The following is an 18320-nucleotide window of genomic DNA, read 5'->3' as shown; positions in this document are numbered from 1 at the left end:
GGGAACCCCCCGCCCAAGAGCCCGAACAGCCATCCTTATGGAGACCCCCCCGCAAGAGCCTGGACAACCTCCCCCTTGCAGAGATCCCCTGAGAGCCTGGACAGAGCTCCCCTCCCCCGAGACCCCCCCACAGGAACCTCATAACTCTGTGAGTGGGGGACACCTCCTCCCTTGAGAGCCCAGTACTGGAAAATTTTGCAGGAAACACTTCCCATGCAGCACCCCCTTCCCCATGGGAGAACCTGGCCTCCCCCAGCCTACAACTCCTAGATCCTTTCCATCTCCCCTCTGGGGGATCTCCAGATTCTATACAGTCTACCCCTGCAGGGCCCACCCCCCTGCTCCTCTACAGCCCAGGTTATCTGCACCCCTCAGATTGTCTACAATCTACCCCTGCAGGGATCCCCCTCTAGAAATTACACATCCTCCCCCCCGCCCCAGATTCTCCTCTGCAGGCACCCCATCCTGTGCAGCCCTCTTCTGTAGGCACCCCCGCTTGATGCTACATCCCCCAAAGATCCTATCCAGCTACCCTTGGAAGGATCCCCCTTCAATCCTATTCATCCCCCCTTTAGATCCCATAGGCACCCCCCACAGGAGGTTGGAGGGGAGACCCTGACCTCTTGCAGGCTTCCCCTTATAGGGTGAAGGGGACCCCAGCAAGAGGAACCCCCTTTGCAGGCATCCCAGGTCCCCACATACCTCAATATCTCACCTGGCTACAGGGAAAGGGGGACCCCAAGAACCTATAGGAACTCCGAAGCTGTCATCCCAGGGAAAGGAAGAATCCCTGTTGGTGAGAGTGGATGGGGAGCCCCAGGATTTTGGAGCGACCCTCCAAAATAACACAATCCCTCCAGTGGGAGGGCACCCAGTAATAGACACAGGAATCGCTCTGTAACAGCACCTCCAAATCACCCAAGCAGACCCCCCATTGTGGGGTGCACTGGACTGAGACCACTCAGCAAGAGGCACAGCTTCCCTCCCCAAATCTCACCCATGGGCAGGAGAGGAGCTGGGAGGGTGCACCCCAAAACCCCATGTGCCCCTCCCATCTCTCCCCATGGACAGGCCAGCAGCCCCCCACATGTTCATAGATAGACCCCCCCCAACTTATCTTCCTACAGGGTCAGAAGCCAGTGCTGGGAGCCCCTAGAGAAAGCTAGTGCACCCCAAAATTCTGTGCACCCCAAACCATCCCCCCACAATGCTGTGACTCCCCCCATGAGAGCAAGGTGTATCCCCAAATCGTATGTACCTTAACGCATCCCTCCACAGTGCTGGGGCACCCCAAGGAGAGCTAGGTGCACCTCAAAATCATATGCCCCAACCCATCTCCCACGATGCTTGTACCCGGGCCCTTCTCACACAGCTCCCGAGGGAAGAGTGGTGGTGGGGAGGGGGACAGGGATTGCAGCCCCTCCCAGATACACCCTCAATACAAGAAGGAGGGGGTGTCTTGGTGACCTTCCGCCTTGCCCCATGAGGGGAGGGGGGGCTGTTCCCAACTCTCTCCCTTTGTTGTGAAATGTGAGACTCCCCTTCCTCCATCCCCAGCTCTCTGGCATCCAGGTGATTTCACCTTCCAGCCGGTGCTGGTGTCCCACCGGGGGGCAGCTGGGTCCCACGAGGCTGGGGCTTGGTGCAAACCCCCGGGGCTGGAGATGCGGCCTGGGACAGCTGGATCTCCATGTCGCAGCTCCTTGTACCCTGCCGCATGGCGGGGAGGCCGATGCCTGACCGAGAGGGGGTGACTCTGAGACCCTGCAACGAATTTAGCGCTGGGTCTCTGCTGCCTTCCCTAGGTCTGTGGGGCCAGAGCCTAGGCTGGGGGAGATTGGCACAGCCTCAGAGACTCCAGTGGAGCGACGCTGATTGACCCCAGCTGAGGATCTGGTTCATAGCCTGTGTTATACAGCACCACCCGACGTGCGGGGTCTCGGGCTCTGGCCATGCGGGCTCGGAGGGCCCCCCTCTGGCTGGAATCAGTCCTGCTGGGACTCTGCCAGGGGGATGGGGAACTCTTGGTTTCCTGGGAAACTTTCCTACATGTGGTGCAGCCTGGGGACCCCGGGAAAGTTTGTGCAACGAGGTAATTGAGCAGTCAGGAGGGTCAGGAGCTTTCAGTGCTGTTAAACTCACTGGCCCTTGAGTGAGAGGCAGGCCCTGCCCCCAGGAGCTGGCAGTCTGACTGTATAAAGGGGAAAATGAGGCACGGGGCGAGGAAGGGACTCGCCTAGCAAGCCGGAGCTGGTCTCTGAAGGCCCAGTCGGCTGGTCTACTCACTGGGCCACGCTTTCTCTCATTGTTCTCTGGATATCAGCCTTCTTTATGGTGAGGGCAAAGGCAGTAACTGGGTGTGTGTGTGACAGTTCTGGCGAACCCCCCGCCCCTGACGGTCCCTCTCTCCCCGCAGCGAGTCGGATGGGAACCCTAGCACGGAGGACGAGTTGAGCCGGGGGCCAGAAGAGACGGAGCTGGCCGTGGGGATGCCCGCCGTGCCGGATGGGGCTGTTGCCTCCAAGAACCTCTTTTTGCCGGCACCCGCCGGGGCCTGCTCCGGGGCCTCGTCCATCCTGTTCAACGGCAACTTCATCACCACGTCCGGCCCGCAGGCCATGCTGCTGAACGGCGGCTCCGTGCTTCAGGCACCGGGCGGGGTGCTCATCAACGGGCTGGCGCTGGGCGACAGCCAAACCATCACCCTGAGCCCCGTGGCGTCCACCCCGCCCGTGCTCCTCAACGGCGCCGCCCTGGGGGGGGCCAAGACCCCGCCTGGCGCCGGCCTGGAGTCACCAACGGCCTCCTCGGCCAGGCCTGACATCAAGGCGGAAGCCGGGGAGGCGCTGCCCTCCCTGGTGCTCGGCCCGGGCACCGGGGAGGTGAAGACAGAGGAAAGCCAGGCCGTAAGGGCCCTGTCCGAGGTGCCCATGCTCCTTCCCCTGCCCCCGGCCGCATCCGACCCAAAGGGGGCGCTGCTTACCACGCCGGCCGGCTCAGTGCCGCAGGTGGTGCCGTCGGGCGAGGAAGCCCCCTGCCCAGCCCCAGCGCTCCCCCAGCCGGTGGCCTCTGGCTCCCAGATTGTCTCCCTTTCCCAAGTGGTGCCTAGTTCTCAGCCCGGCCAGGCCCTGCCCGTGACATCGCCTCCTCCGGCTGCCACCCCACTTCTCCAGGGCTCTCCCCTGCTGTCCTTCCCCGCCCTCACCTCGCCCATCCCGGGGCCAGCTCAGGGCGCCCCAGTGCCCGCTGTAGTCCACGTCCCTGCCCCGCCCCTGATCCCCATCTCCCAGGTCTCGCCTCCCTCTCAAGTAGTGCCCCTGTCCCAGCCGGCAGCAGGCACCCCGGTGCTATCCCCTCCCCAGATGGTGCCGCTCTCACCCACCCAGGTGTACTCAGTGCCCCAGGGGGGCCCCGCCCCACAGCTGGTGTCGGTGCCCCAGGGGTCTCAGCTCATCTCGCTCCCGCAAGTGGTGCCCACGTCGCAGGTGGTGACGCTGCAGCAGGGGGTGGGGCCGATCCAGATCCTAGCCAGTGCCGCCCCACTCAAGGTGGGGACTGCGCCAGCGGCCGGCGGGACCGTGGGGCAGAGCAACGTGCAACTCATCAACGCCAACATGGGCGTGACCACGCTGCAGCTGCCCGCTGGCGCGCCAGGTACTCCAGCAGGTGCCACGCTGGGGGCAGGAGGGGGGAGCTGGCTGCGTTCGCCCTGGCCAGGGGAGCGCAATCGAAATGACTGGAGGAGGATCGGGGCCTGTGCCCTGGCCGGGTGGGTTTGGGGGCTGTGTGCACGGGGGGTGGGGCAGAGAAGACTAGAGGAAGGACCAGAGGGCTGGGGAGAGGTGGTGGGGGGTTGGGACAGTTCCATGTATCCCAGAGAAGGGGGGGTGGAGTTGTGGACCCGGGCCCCTGGGGAGATTATTTTGGAGCACCCACGAAGCAGAGGGAGGCCTGGGGCTGTCGGTGTTGAGGTGGGGGGGGGGGGGGGGCGGGAGAGGGTGCTAAACCGTGGGACAAGGTCCCGGAGGGTTGGGGGAGACCCCAAGTCTTCCCACCGAGACCCCATGTCTCTCCCAGGGTCCGGGTTCAGGACTGGCTGTGGGGGGGGTCAGTGGGTGACCGTGGGCTAGTGCTTTCTGCTCCATTCTCCTCAGTCTCCCCAGCTGTACAATGGGGATGATGACACCCGCCCATCTGAGGCCTGTGGGTTTCCCCCCCACCCCTCTTCTCTCCTCTGCAGGGAACTTCCTCTTGACAAACCCAGTGCCGGGCGGTGGCACTATCCTCACGGGCATGACACTCCAGCAGGGCAAGCTTATCCTGACTGCCACCTTCCCGGCCACCATGCTCATGTCCCCGGTGCTCTCCGCCCCCGCCAGCAGCCTGGCCCTGCCCATCAAGCAAGAAACGGCGCCCCTAACCGGCACCAGCACCCCCATCCCAGGGCCCGTGAACTCCGAGGGCGCCGGGGCGGGCCAACCGGCCTTGGCTTTCGGGGCGGACGGTGTGGCCGGCCGTCAGCCTGCCGTCCTCTCGAACTTCCCCCAGGAGGGCCTCGTGCTGTCCCCGCTGCCTCAGCCGGCGGCATGGCCTGGCTCGGCGGGCATGGAGATGCAAGCAGCTGGCACCGAGGGGCTCTTCGAGATGGAGAAGGGAGCAGTGGAGGTGCTGGATGGCACGGAGCCGAGCGGCCTCTTGCTGCCCGAGGGCGAGGGGCTGCTGCTGGGCAGCTCAGCCAGCGACCCCCTGGATCCCGAGGGCCTCGACTCGGACGAGAAGGTGCTGACCCAGCTTCAGTCAGTGCCCGTGGAGGAGCCCCTGGACTTGTAAGAGGCTTGACGGTGGGGCGTGAGATGGGACCAGGGCGCCACCTCCTGGGGGAGGTCTCGGCTCCTCCGTGCCTTTGCTGCCCCCGGTGCCTCAGATCCAAACTCTCAGACATGTGTAGAGCCCTCGCCCCAGATCCTGCTGCCAGGGGGCCTGGCGCTGCGGGCGCCTGAAAGGCTCTGGGAAGTTGGGCGGTGCCAGATCCGTGGCTGCATCTGGGGGGTGCCATGACCAAACACTACAATTCCAAACTTGGGAGGGAATGTGGCTCTGGCCAGGCAAGCGCCAAGCCCCCAGGAAGCGGGTGTCAGCTGTTGTGGCTTAGAGCGGGCAGGAGAAAAGCAGGCATTAATGGGCTGCAGGATCTCCCCCTGCTCCTGCCCCCTCTTTCCTAGAAACACTAAGCGTCTTCCCAGAGCAGGGTTTGGGAGCCGCACGGCGCAGGGGGGTCTTGGTGCTAAGGGAGCAGGGTTTCTGGGGCAGCTGCTGATCAGACCCCAGGTCTCGTCGGTCGCTGCAGGAACCACTGACTTGTTTTCTGGTGGAAGAAAATTCTGGGGCCTGGGGCCCTGCTCCTCTGTCCTGCCCTGGGGTTCCCCATCGTCCTTCCCAGCCACGCTTCTTGTGGGCCCTGGGGGGCAGTGAATAGCCACACCCCCAATCTGCCCTCTATGCCAGCTCCCCATGTGTACGGGGCAGGAAGTATCGGGGTCACTTTTGCCCTGGTTAGGCTGCCGGAGTGACGCCAGTGGGGCTGCGTGTGAATGTGAAGAATGAAATCCAAAGTCATCCCTAATTACTCCCCCGAATTTCACAGTTCCCCCCTTCCACTCCTAGACACTACAAACTAGCTGACCTGACTTCTTATTTTTTACGTGAAAGAATTTTTATCTATATATAAAAATTATATATTTTTAGAAGGAGCAAATCCTGCTGCGTAATTCCAGCGTGCCTGGGACCGTCACCCCGGGGTGCCTCGCCCCACCTGTATTTAATGGTCTCACTGTTTTTTGAATCGCTCTTCCAGCAGGAGGATAAACACCCCACAAGCTGAACCTTTTATATTAAAAAATAAAGTGCATTTAACTTTTGTAAACCTTCACTACGTCGGAGCAGTGGCCACTCCTGCCTTGGCCAGCCGAGGCCGCGTTTCCCGCCAGCCTGGTGGGGTTAATTAGAGGGGGTACATAGGACTGGTTGAAGGCTTTGGACTCCCCGAAATCACACTACAGAGCGACTGGAGAGCCATGTTGGTACGGGGTCCTCTCCACACACGATGCCTGGGTTCCAGATCTACCGCAGGACAGGATCCCTCCCCCTGTGGAACAACCAGGTTCTAGATCCACAGCAGAGTGGGACCCCCATGTCCCAGATCCACACCAGATCAGATCCCAGCCGGATGGAGTAATCAGGTTCTAGATCTGTGCCAGACTGGGATTGCTGCTCCATGGAGTAACTGGATTCTGGTGCCACACTGGAGTGGGATCTGTCTGCCACCATGAAGCTGTTGGGTTCTAAATACACATCAGAATGGGATCCCTGCCCCATGGAGTGCCCAGTTTCTAGACCTACATTGGGATAGAAGCTTTCCCCTGCCATGGAGCTACTGGATTCTAGATCCATGTCTTGATGGGAACTCTGCCTCGTGGAGTAGCCAGTTTCTTGATCCATGGCAATATGGGATCCCGCCCCCACAAGAAAACCACCAGGTTCTAGAGCCACACTGAAACTGGATCCTCCACAGTGCAACTGGAACCACATCATAATGGGTTCCCACCCCATGGAGCTTCCAGGGTTCTATATCATCATCTGAATGGATCCCAGCTTCATGGAGCTTCTAGATTCTAGATCCACACTGGGATGGGTTCCCACTCCTTGGAGCAGCTGGCTTCTCTTGGACCCACCACGGAACAAGCTGCTCTTTGTGGTTTTTCAGTCTTTGTCATCTTCTGGGACCGGCTCCCCTGTCGTCCTCTCCTCTTCCCCTGTTCCTCATCCTCGAAATCCAGAGCTTCCGTTGTGACTCCTCAAAGTTGTCCTCACTGTGGTGCCCATGGGCTCCTGCACCCTGGCCTCCCATGAGCCTTCTGGATTTCTCTGCCTGTTGAAGACAAACAAACCGAGGGCGGTCAGCTCTGTCTGGAAAGCCAGAGGGGTGGCACCAGTGGTTCCTCTCCTTCCCCCTCCACCTGTGCACTATGGTTATGTGCGGAGGGACCCAGACTGGACACTTGAATCTTGGGGTGCTGCCTTCTGTCCCACCCTTCCCCCAGCTCCTCTCACCAGGTACTAGTGCATCTCACTATTATTATTTTCACCATTTTGCTACAATTTTTTTTTTTTTTGTGAGGAACAATCATTTCTACCCGAGATTCTTTTTTTTTTTTTTGAAGAAGCTTCTGTCATCGTCCCTGTACATTATTATTGTTGGGTTTTTTTTTTTAACGTAGTTCTCTGCGTGTCTGTTTGTCCGTCCATCCATCCATCCTGGTACTGTATGAAATTTGTATATCCATAAATATATCTATATTCTATATAACACGGCCTGCTGCTGCCTGGGTTTGGGAGTGTGGGGGGCAGGGCTGGCTTCAGGGCTCAGCGCATGCTTGGGGCAGCATGCCGCGGGGGGTGCTCTGCCGGTTGCCAGGAGGGCATTAGGTGGGCTCCGGTGGACCTCCTGCAGGCGTGCCTGTGTAGGGTCTGCTGGTCCTGCGGCTCCAGTGGAGCATCCGGAGGGACGCCTGCGGGAGGTCCACCGGAGCCGCGGGACTGGCGAGCGGCAGAGCGCCCCCAGCGGCGTGCCGCCATGCTTGGGGCAGCGAAATGGCTAGAGATGGCCCTGGTGGGGGGTGTCAGGGTACCTGGCAGCAGCTGCCTCCTTGGGTCCCCTTCCACTGCCGCGCATGACCTCCTCACTCAACCTCCCAGCTGGGCGTTGTCTCCATGTTGAGCGGCACCAGCAGGCCTCGTCCCTCAGCAACCCCCACTGTATCCCATGGCCTCCATCTTGTATGGTGCCAGCACACCCTGGCCATTAGCCCCCCAGCTTGAGTGGCACCAAGGGGCCTGGCCTCTTGCTCCCCCGGCTGTGGCTGCAGCATCACACGTTGGTCCGACATCACCAGCCTTCTCTCCTCTGCCCCCGCCCTCTCGGCTCTGTCACCCAGGCCACGCTTCCCTGTGCCTCACCCTGTTTGTTGAACTGGTTGGGGGTGGGGGGGTCTGGCCCTGGAGCCTGTGGCCCTAAACCTGCATGTAGCCTCCTGCACTGGGCCGCTCCCAAGGCTCTAGCCAGAGTGTCCCCCGTGTCCAGCACTGAACCACCTGGCCCCACCCCGGCTGGATCTGCACCCGTCGGGCAGCGTTGCTGGGTGCAAGGGCCTGGCTTTGTTACTGCACGGAGAACGTCTGCTGCGACTCGCCCAGGCGTGTGTGTATGTGACGGGGATCCACAAGGAGCAGGGCGGGGGAAGCAAGGCCGAGTCAGGCCCCCTCTCCGCAGTCAGGAGTCAGCCGGACACCAACCTCCCCAGGCAAGTGGCTTCGCTTTACAGTACCGCAGGCCTGGCTGGGCGGGGGTGAGAGGCACTCGCTGCCTCACAGTGGCCCAGAGGCGGGCACAGCCTGCTTGGTGTGAGGAGGTGCATTATGATAGTGCCTTGGAGCGCAGGGTGTGGAGAAGCTCCCCCCCCATGGCGCTAGGGGCTGTACAAACGCCAGAGCCGATGCTTCCGGCCCCAGACTGCTGACATGGTAAATCCGAGGGCGTGTGCGGTTTTTGGACTCGCCTCCGTGTCGCCTTCCTCCCGCTGCTCCAGCTCGTTTGGCCGCGTGCCTAGCATGGTAGGCCAGGATTTGGGAGGGCCACTCTCCCCCCAGTGCTGTTCATTAGCCTTGCTCGATCCTTGGGCCTTTGCTCTTCAGGGGAACTCCCTCCCAGCTGTGGTCCCCTCCACCCTGGGGTGAGACGCTGCCACTGGAGGGTTTGCGGGACACAATCTAAACGTTCCCAGGGGTGGGGGGAAGCTGGATACGGGGGCCTGGCGAGACCCCTCCAGCCCAACATTGGCCTGAGGTGATGGACATGGGTCAAGTTTGTGTCCTTGGTGTTTTCTGGCCAAATACTGGTCCCCTGGGTGCCAGCTAGTGGGTGACACCCCTGGGTGGGATAGAACTGCCAGCTCTCTGGCTAGCTCAGACGAGCAGGGCTGCGTGGTGCAGAAGGGAGCAGTGCTGTGGGGTGCAGAGGGGCGCAGGGCTGGGGGGTAATGGGGGGCACAGAGGAGGAGAAGAGGGATGCAGAGGGGAGCAGGGCTGGGGGGCATCGGAGGGGAGTGCAGAGGGCTGAGATCCATGCACTGCACCCTCCTGGCAGCAAGTGGGGAAGTCCCGGGGCCAGGGTCCCCAGAGACGCCCTGGCCCGCAGGGCACTGCTGGTCTCAGAGCTCCACACTGGGGTGGCACAGCACCCGGAGGGTTCCCTCAGTCAAAGGGCAGAGGGCACCTGGTGCAGGGGCCTGGGGCTGTCAGTGAAGCTGCTGGGACTGGGCGGAGGCCTTGGGCCCTTCCTATGGGTGTTATCAGCACCTGGCCCTGCTGTGCCGAGCGCTGCCCACCTGCCCCTCTTGCTGCATGGTCCCCAGCGGGGATGGTGCTAGCCCAGCATGGCACAGGCAAGGGCCTCACAGCGCTGGGGCGGGGGCTGGGGGCCAGGACTCCTGGGTTCTCGCCCCAACTCTGGGAGCGGAGGAGGTTCTCCCAGCACCCAGCTCCTCTCCAACCTCTCTGCCCACTTCGGTTTCTCAAGCCAGGATGCGCAGTCTCCTCTTCCCAGCCAGAGCAGCCGGGTCGTGGGCTGGTGAGCGCTGACAGCTCCATGGGACCCTGAGCCCTGCCGGGAACCTGCCCACCGGCTGCACCCTCTAACTGTTGCCCTGATTCTAGGCTAAAATGGGATCCTTGGCCCCCCTAACCACCCATCCAGGGATCACGGGTGCTGCCCCTGCTGGGCCTGGTCAGGTTGGCTTATGGGACGTGAGCACCAGGAATTGATCTCCCCCCTTACATGACACCCATACCTACCCTCCAATGCAGAACCCCCCCCACACACCACACACACACCATGCCCAACTCCCCACACACCACATGACACCCCCCCCACAATACCCCTCCACACACACAGCATGACACCCCCCCACACGCCACGTGACCACCCCTCCAAACCCCCCTCCACACACATCGTATGACACCCTTTGCACAATCCCCCCATGTACGCACACCCACCACACAACCACCCCACTGCATGACCCCCCCACACTACATGATACTCCCCACACAACCCCCATGCACACACATGGCATGACCCTCCCACACAGTCCCCCCATACAGTTCCCCATCGCACAACCCCCCATGCACACACTGCACGACCCCTCCCCCAACACTCCCCCACTGCACGAACGCCCCCATGCACACACTGCACAAGCTCTGCCCACACACCATGTGCACCCCACATCACGTGCCCCTCCCACCCTGCACAACCTTCCCTCCCCACCCACATGACCCTCCCCGTACACCCTGCACACAACGCATGACCTTCCTACATGCACCCCCCCCGGTATGCCCTCCACCCCCACCCTCTGCAGGGCCACCCAGCAGCCCTGAGCTCCAAATCAGGCTAGAGAACCGGCCAACTGCTCCCGCGCCCTCCCACCCTCCATCCCGCTGGGCCTGCCCTCCCTGCACCTCCTTATCCACCCCAGGTAGCCTCCTTCCCGCAAGTCCCCCATCACCCCTCTACAGAGCTGCCCCCACTTCGGGCTCAAGCCCCTGGCTTACAGCTATCAGCCCATAGTCTGAGACTCTGGAAACGTGGGTGGGTGTGTGTGTCATGTATGGGTGGGTACCTGTGTTTTGTGGTGCGGGGGAAGGGGGAGTTGTGGGTCCTTGGGTCTGTGTTGTGCGTTTCTTACAGGAGTGAGGGGGGAACACAAGGGTTGTATGTTTTGTAGGGGGGTAGCTGTTGTAGAGATGTTGTGTGTGATGGGGTGTGCAGTGGGGATGCATGTGTTGTGGGCACTAGGGTTTGTGGTGCATGTGTGTCGTGTGGGATGCCTGTGTCGTGGTGCCATGGGGTTGTGTGTTGTCCATACACAGGGACGTATTCTGAGTGGGGGGTGCATGCTGGACTCCATCTGGGCACTGGATTTCATGCTGTGTGACTGGGAATGTGGGTGCACTGGTGCCTGTGTTGTGCAAGTTGTGGAGGGTGGGTTTGCAGGTACCTGTGTTGGGAGTGGGCTGTGTGAGTTGCGTAGACGTTCGGGCATATTGTGCTGTGTGGTGTGCGCGCTGCAGGTGCACAAGTGTTTGTGTTGCCATTGTGGGTGCCTGTGTTACGTAGGGACTTTGTGGGTTGGGTGGAGGGGTGGGGGTGAGAGTTGTATAGTAGGATATTGTGGTTGTATGCTCCGTGTTAATTGTGTGGAGGTGTGCGCACTGTGTGAGAGTTGTGTAGAGGGCTGTTTTGGGTGTGTGCACTCTGTGGCTGTGTGCCTGTCGTATGAGTCTGTGTAAGTTGAGGGAGTGTGCAATGTGCATGTTGTGGGTGTATAGGGGATGTTGTGGGGTGTGCACACTAAGTGCATGTGGTGGGAGGGTGTTGGGGGGTGGGGTGGGGAGTGTTGTGGAGGTGTGTGCATTATGTGCTTGTGGGAAGTATTGTGGAAATGTGTGTGTTGTGCGCATGTGGGGGTATTGGGGAGGTGCATATTCTGTGGATGTGGGTGTTTGTGTGGGTTGTGCAGGGGTGTGCATTGGCTGGGATGGTGCTGTGTGTGTGTGTGTGTGATATGAGCCTGCCTCTCCCATACACCTGGCAGTGTCTTGCACCCACGTACCTGGGGCCGCAGTAGGGTGGGCGCGTGCCCCCTGGCGGTTCAACCTGGCAGGGGTGGGCGGGGCTGGAAGCTGCCCATCATGTCCCTGTCCCAGCTGTGGCCTGGCCCTGGCCCTCGTGCCCACACCCGGGCTGTGCCCATCCTTGGATCCCAAAATATCAGCTGCAGCTTGGGTTCATTTCAATATGGTATGTGACATGCAGCACCACCTAGTGGCTGCCCAACACAATACAGCTTAACATCCCATTCCATCTCCCTTCCTACCATGCGAAGTGGGTTCTAGCCCACGAAAGCTTATGCCCAAATAAATCTGTTAGTCTTTAAGGTGCCACAAGGACTCCTTGTTGTTTTTACTATTTACACCATCACGCTGTAGGTGCCGTTCACCGCAGCTGAGTCTAGGGTGACCAGACAGCAAGTGTTAAAATCAGGACAGGGGGTGGGCACTAATAGGAGCCTATATAAGAAAAAGACCCAAAGTCAGGACTGTCCCTATAAAATCAGGACATCTGGTCACCCTAGCTGAGTCTGTCACGTCTCTCTCAATCCTGCTGGTTTTCTAGTTACAAGACCTGAACGCAGAACGACTCGGCCACCTGGCTGGCCAGCAGTTGCAACGACGGATCGTGGTCGATTTGGAAATCTTGAGGAGTTGTTGTCTTGTCCTGCAACCACTATCGGCAGAGTTAGCTCTGCCGATAGTTCTTCCTGAGGAACTAACTGTCAGAGTTGACAGTGTCTGTTGATGTCTCCACTGTTGGTCTCAATCACCTATGACCTGGATGCTGAATTATTTTTCTTTAAGTCAGCTGGAGTTCTCCATCCTTTTTCTCCATCCAGTTTGACACGAACATGGCCACCAGGTTCTAGAGCGGGCAGTTCTCTAACTGAGTGACGTCTGTTATAAACGTGTTGGTGAGCTCTTTTAGCCGTTTCATGCGATTTGGCTACTCTCTGCGTGTCTGGCCACTTTGAAGACTGGAAAAGAACCTAAGTTGGAACAGTAGCTCTGAGTTGTCTTCCCATCGGGACTGGATCTAGTAGCTGCTGTTGGTGTTGATCTGTAACTCAGAAGAGCAAGGAATGGATCATCCTGAAGTAGGATTTCCTTGGCTGTCTGTCCAACTCTCTCAGCCTCTCCATCGCTTGTGGGTAATGTGGGCTGCTGGGAATATGATCAAAATCATATTTCATGTGGAATGACGTAAATTCTCCTGCGGCGCTTTGTGGTTCTTTGTCCATCGCTGGTTGTTTTGAATGCCAAAGGAAGCGAACAGGCACGTCAGTTTCTTGATAACACTGCGACATGTTACGTCTTTCAAGGACGTTCTCTCTATATACCTGGAAAAACAGCCCACAACAACCACAAAACGCTATCCTCTGAATTTACATAAATCTGCAGTTAATCTCTTCCATGATCTGTCTGGTAGAGGTGTTCATACATTGGATGGTTCAGCATTGTCTCTTGAGTTGATTTGTCCTGGATCTCCTTTCAAAAGCCCAATATCATCAAATACTCCGTTGAGTTCTTCCACCCTCCTCGCTAGGCCCATCATGACTGCCACGCTGCCGCTGGGTCTTTGATCCTTTCATCCCACTCTAAACACAACATTTTTGTCTCTGTAAGTTGTTTCTGTGGTGAACTGTCCCCTGCAGTTCAGAGCTGCGTCAGGTGACTTTAGGTCTGGGAGGAGTCAAAGGTGATTATAAGTCCCTTCTGAGATGACTGTGATGTCAGCTCCTGAGTCAATTTTAAAGTCAATAGTCTTGCCATGAGTATTCAGTCTCACTTTCTAGGCAGGCTCTATGCCATCACTAGTGATAGATCCCAGAAACAATGGCTCTTGATTGTCTGTAATTTGAGTCAACTCCCTGATTGGTTTGGTGTGGCAAACAGCTGCAAAATGTCCATCTTTCATGCATTTATTACACTGTGCGCCTCTGGTTGGACATGCATCATCTCTTGGGATATAACTTTTTCCACACCTCAGCTGGAATTTATCCCCCTGAGCTGAAAGTGCTCTCTCCTTGCCTCAGGGGTTTTGTGATAATGACTTTTAACTGGCATGTCTGTTTACAGTTTCTAAGCTAGTTTCAGGTTTGTCACGTTGCTCTAGGGTTTGCTGTCTCCCAGCCCAGCTTGCTTTGCTCTCTGGATAGCTGGGCTAGGGTTAAATCTCTCTTCAGTTGCAGTTGTTGTGAAAGGTTATCATCTGTTTCCACACATCAACCTCCCCTCCACACCTGTGTGTCTGTCTCTCTCTCTCACGTGATCTCTCCTGGCCCCCACCTGGGTGGCCAATGGCTGGGTGCAGCTGCAGCCCGTGTAGGCTGATCTGCAACTGATCCCCCTGGCCATGTACGTGGGGGATGCTCTCTGGAGCCAGGGAGCGCAAGCATGGCTTGGAGAGAACCAGAGCGTCCCCCAACCAGCTGGGAGCAAGGCTCTGGGAGCCATTTCTTGAATCCTCCAGCCAGATGGATACAATTTCCAGCAACAGGCTGGGACACATCCCTGGAATCCACAGCATGGGGCGTGTGGAGGAGGCATCTGCCTAGCCACAGAACAGCACAAGGATGCCCACCCTTTTCCAAGCCCCCTTGGATTCTGCACTGTGGGCTGGGTGGAGCTCCTCTCCAGCCAGGAGTTCGGTGGCCCGTGTCTCCAAGGCCATGGGCAAATAGCAGATGCGGTGCAAATGCCCCTTGACCAGGGTCAGCTGGGCCGGGGAGGAGATATGAGCTGAGCCAGGCCATCCACCACCATGCTGGTGCCCCACTGCTCCTGGGGGCTGGGATGGGGCAACAAGGGGCCCTGCCCCAAATGAGGATGAGCTAGAAGGATGGATGCGGATGGGACATCTCCATCGCTGCTGGGCGCAGCTCTGGGAGACAGCAATTTTAGCACAAGCCCCAGAAATGTGCTTGTCCCCTGACTGACCCACTGCACCAGCTTTTCCTGCTTCCTGTCCCAAGATCCTGTTTCCAGCCCGGACACTTACACATCCCCATGCTCCACGGGGAATGACACCAGCAGCCCTGCGCCTCTCATTGCGTGAATCCAACCAAGTGCCCTCGCGGGCCCAGGAGCATTGTACCAGTGCAGAGCGGGGGCAGGCCAGTTGATCAGAAGTGTATGTGTGTGTGTGGGGGGGTGTCTGACACCTACATGGCATGATGTGAGGGGCGGGGCAGGGGGCCTTGCTCTGTGGGTGCTGGCAAGGTGAGGGCATGCCAGACTGCTGCATAGCGAGGTGCTGGGGGATTATACAAATGGGGGTGGGGCGGGGAGGAGAATCTGTGTGTCAAAGCAGCACCCCCCACCCCATATCTGAAGGCTGCTCAGGATTCCCCCCCCACCATATCTGAAGGCTGCTCAGGATTTTCAGCTCACTCGGCTCTTCGCTAGTATTACAAATGCTGCTCACAAGCATTAACCATCCCCCACACACCCCCAAGAGGCAGGCAGACTTTGGCCTCCCCCTTTTCACAGTTGTGGAAACTGAGGCAGGGAGCCCAAGGCTAACGCTGGCTGCCTGCTTTGAAAGGAAGAGCCCAGTGCCCAGGGATGCTGATGGGACAGACGTGTGCTCCCCCAGCGCCACCTGCTGGTTCTTGGCAGTCCCTTGCCCTGATGATGACAAATCTGTGCAGATCATCTGTTGTTGGTCTCATGATGACTGTACAAGCCAATTCTAGAGGTGCACATTTTGCTGCAGATGGTGCATGGGAAGTTCACGGTCAATGGGTTGTGCGCTGCTGGTGCTCTGTGATGTCATTCACGTGCCTCGTGTAGACGCCAGCAGCGGTCTTCCTCAAAGGTGATGCTGGTATTTCTGACTGTTGCACTTCGCTGTGTTCTGTCGCTGGTGGCGTCCTCAAGGTCCCTAGGTTTATACTGCTGTACTGCAGATTGGCTTTGATGGTGTCCTTGTAACGTTTCCGTGGACGACCTATATGCCGGATGCCCTGGGAGAGCTCACCATACAGAAGCTGGCGGGGGATTATGTTGGCATCCATGTGGCTGACATGACCAGTCCAACGTAGCATCATTTCGATGCTTGTTATCTGGGCTCTCTCGAGCCTGCTGGTTAGACTAGAGGCAAACCCTTGTTGCGTCCCTCTGTTAATAGGTGGTGACATCCCTGTGCTGGTATTGGATTTTATTAGGTGTTTTTCAGTGGTACCTAGAGGTCCCCAACCAAGATCAGGGCCCCGTCGCGCTGGGTGCTGCACAGACACATGGTGACAAAGATCAGGGCCCCATTGTGCCAGGCACTGAACAGGCAAACAGTGACCAAGATATGGGGCCCGTTCCACTGGGTGCCGCACAGATACAGATTGAGAGAAGGTCGCTGCGCCAAACAGCTTACGCTAATTAGACAAAGGCTGGGTGGGGAAACTGAGGCACAGAGTGGGGAAGGATTTTGGTCAAGGTCACCCAGCAGGCAAGCGGTACATCCTGGAACAGACCCTAGCTCTCCTGAGTCCTAGTGCATGGCCCACACTCCCTCTTCATACTGGCAGGATCCTGGACTGGAAAAACTATGTCCTGGGGTGACCAGTGCAACTTTTCTGATGGGAAGGAAACTCAGTGTATTTAGATTATCCAAGGGAAGTTCAGAGGTGCCTTAATCCTGGTCTTTCAGCACTTGCCTGGGGACATGCCCGAGTGCAGAGGGCTCGCCAATTTAGCTGACCAAGACAGAGGCCATCCAGTGGCTGCAGCTGAAGTGAGATCAATTCAGACTGGAAATAAGGTGCCAGCATGTAACAGGGATGAGAAATAACTCTCACGCTCCGAACGACTGATGCAGGGACAGGGGAGGGGGGATTCTTCATCACTGAGGGTCTTTAAATGAAGATTGGGTGTTGTTCTAGGAAATCTAGCTCAACAGTAAGCTATGGGCTGGAGGCCGGAATCACTGGGGGGTCAGATTGGATGATCAGAATGGTCCTTTCTGGCCTCATTACGTCTGAAAACTTGTTATGCTTGCCCCCAGAGCTCCTGATATGCCTAGCTCCTAAGAGAACATCTAGCCCAGTGTCCTGTCTTCCAACAGTGGCCAATGCCAGGTGCTTCAGAGGGAATGAACAGAACAGGTAATCACCAAGTGATTCAGCCCTTCTCGCTCATTCCCAGCTTCTAATGGATTTAGGGACACCCATAGCATGGAGTTGCATCCCTGACCGTCTTGGCTAATAGCCACGGAGGGACCTGTCCTTCAGGAACTGATCTCATAACTGGGTTAAAACAGTATACTTTTTGGCCTTCACAACATCCCCTGGCAATGAGTTCCACAGGTTGACTGTGCGTTGTGTGAAGAAATACTTCCTTTTGTTTGTTTTCAACCTGCTGCCTATTAATTTCATTGGGTGATCCCTAGTTCTTGTTATGTGAAGGGGTAAATAACAGTTCGTCACCCCACCCCAACCAGTCAAGATTTTATAGACCTCTGTCATATCCTCAGTAGTCTCTTTTCCAAGCTGAATAGTCCCAGGCGTTTTAATCTCTCCTCATATGGAAGCTGTTTCAGCCCCTTTTTGTTGCCCATCTCTGAACGTATCTTTTTCGTGCTGAGACAACCAGAACTGTCCACAGGATTCCAGGTATGGGCGTACCATGGATCTATATAGTGTCGTTATGATATTTTCTGTCTGATTCTCTATTTCTTTTCCTAATGGTTCCCAACATTCTGTTTGCTGTTTTGACGGCCGCTGCACATTGAGTGGATGCTTTCAGAGATCTAGCCATGATGACCCCAGGATCTCTTTCTTGAGTGATGACAGCTGTGACGCTGTACCCCATAATGCTTTATGGGAATATGACATAACTGGAATATGTTTTGTGCTGCCTGTGCCATGTAACATATCTCTGTGAAGGTTATGATCTACTGAATCTAGTCATCCTATTTGTACACCTATATCATTTTGTATCTGAGGTTAAGAACACTGGCTGTATACTTGCATGATTTCTAAGTAAGCTGCGTGAGGCATTTGGTCAGGATCTTTAGGAAGGAATTTGCAAGGTTAAGTAGCCGAGCAGGAAGCACTTAGGGAACAATGCATCTTGGAACGCTCCAATCCACATAAGAAGTCTTCCTGGAGCCGTACAAGATTCCGTGTGGACAATGGCTTCTGCCTGTAAAGACTGTGAGTCATGCATGGACATGTGACTGGCCCAGGTGACTCCAGAACTCCATCTTGGAGCTGGACTTTGCATAGGAGCGAGGAAGGGGGTCTCCACCCACAAGAGAGAGTCTATTTAAACCCATGGGAGAGACACACACTCCCATTATGTCTTCAGCTGGCTAAAGAGAGAGCTTCTCCACCCCCACCCACCCCCAGGCTACTGAAAGACAGTGGAAGGAAGGACAGAGACTGCAAGGGGTGTGAGTGATCCCTGGCAGGCGCGGCTCTAGGCACGAGCAAAGCAAGCAGCTGCTTGGGGCAGCCCATTTGCAGGGGCGGCAGCTAGCAGGGATCAAGCCTGGGAGCTGAGAACCAACAGGGGGCCCTGGGAGCTGTAGTTCCTTGGTTAGCTCCCTGCCTATAGAACCAGCCCTGGAGCAGGGAAAGAACTATATTTCCCAGCAT

General features: G+C 57.5%; 1 protein-coding gene across 1 annotated transcript; it reads left to right on the top strand.

Moving 5' to 3' along the window:
* The first annotated feature begins 1606 nt into the window (after window positions 1–1606).
* On the top strand, window positions 1607–7366 carry SIX5 (SIX homeobox 5). Its single transcript, XM_032798003.2, has 2 exons — window positions 1607–3654; window positions 4241–7366. Exons 1-2 carry the CDS (start codon window positions 2490–2492, stop codon window positions 4828–4830), a joined length of 1755 nt encoding a protein of 584 aa, XP_032653894.1. The 5' UTR covers window positions 1607–2489; the 3' UTR covers window positions 4831–7366.
* The last annotated feature ends 10954 nt before the right edge of the window (window positions 7367–18320 follow it).

The sequence above is a fragment of the Chelonoidis abingdonii genome, chromosome 11 (genome assembly GCF_003597395.2).
Source record: "Chelonoidis abingdonii isolate Lonesome George chromosome 11, CheloAbing_2.0, whole genome shotgun sequence".
NCBI classification, from domain to species: Eukaryota; Metazoa; Chordata; order Testudines; family Testudinidae; genus Chelonoidis; species Chelonoidis abingdonii.
Note: the sequence above shows the minus strand (reverse complement) of the source record. Positions and strands in the feature narration are given on the sequence as shown.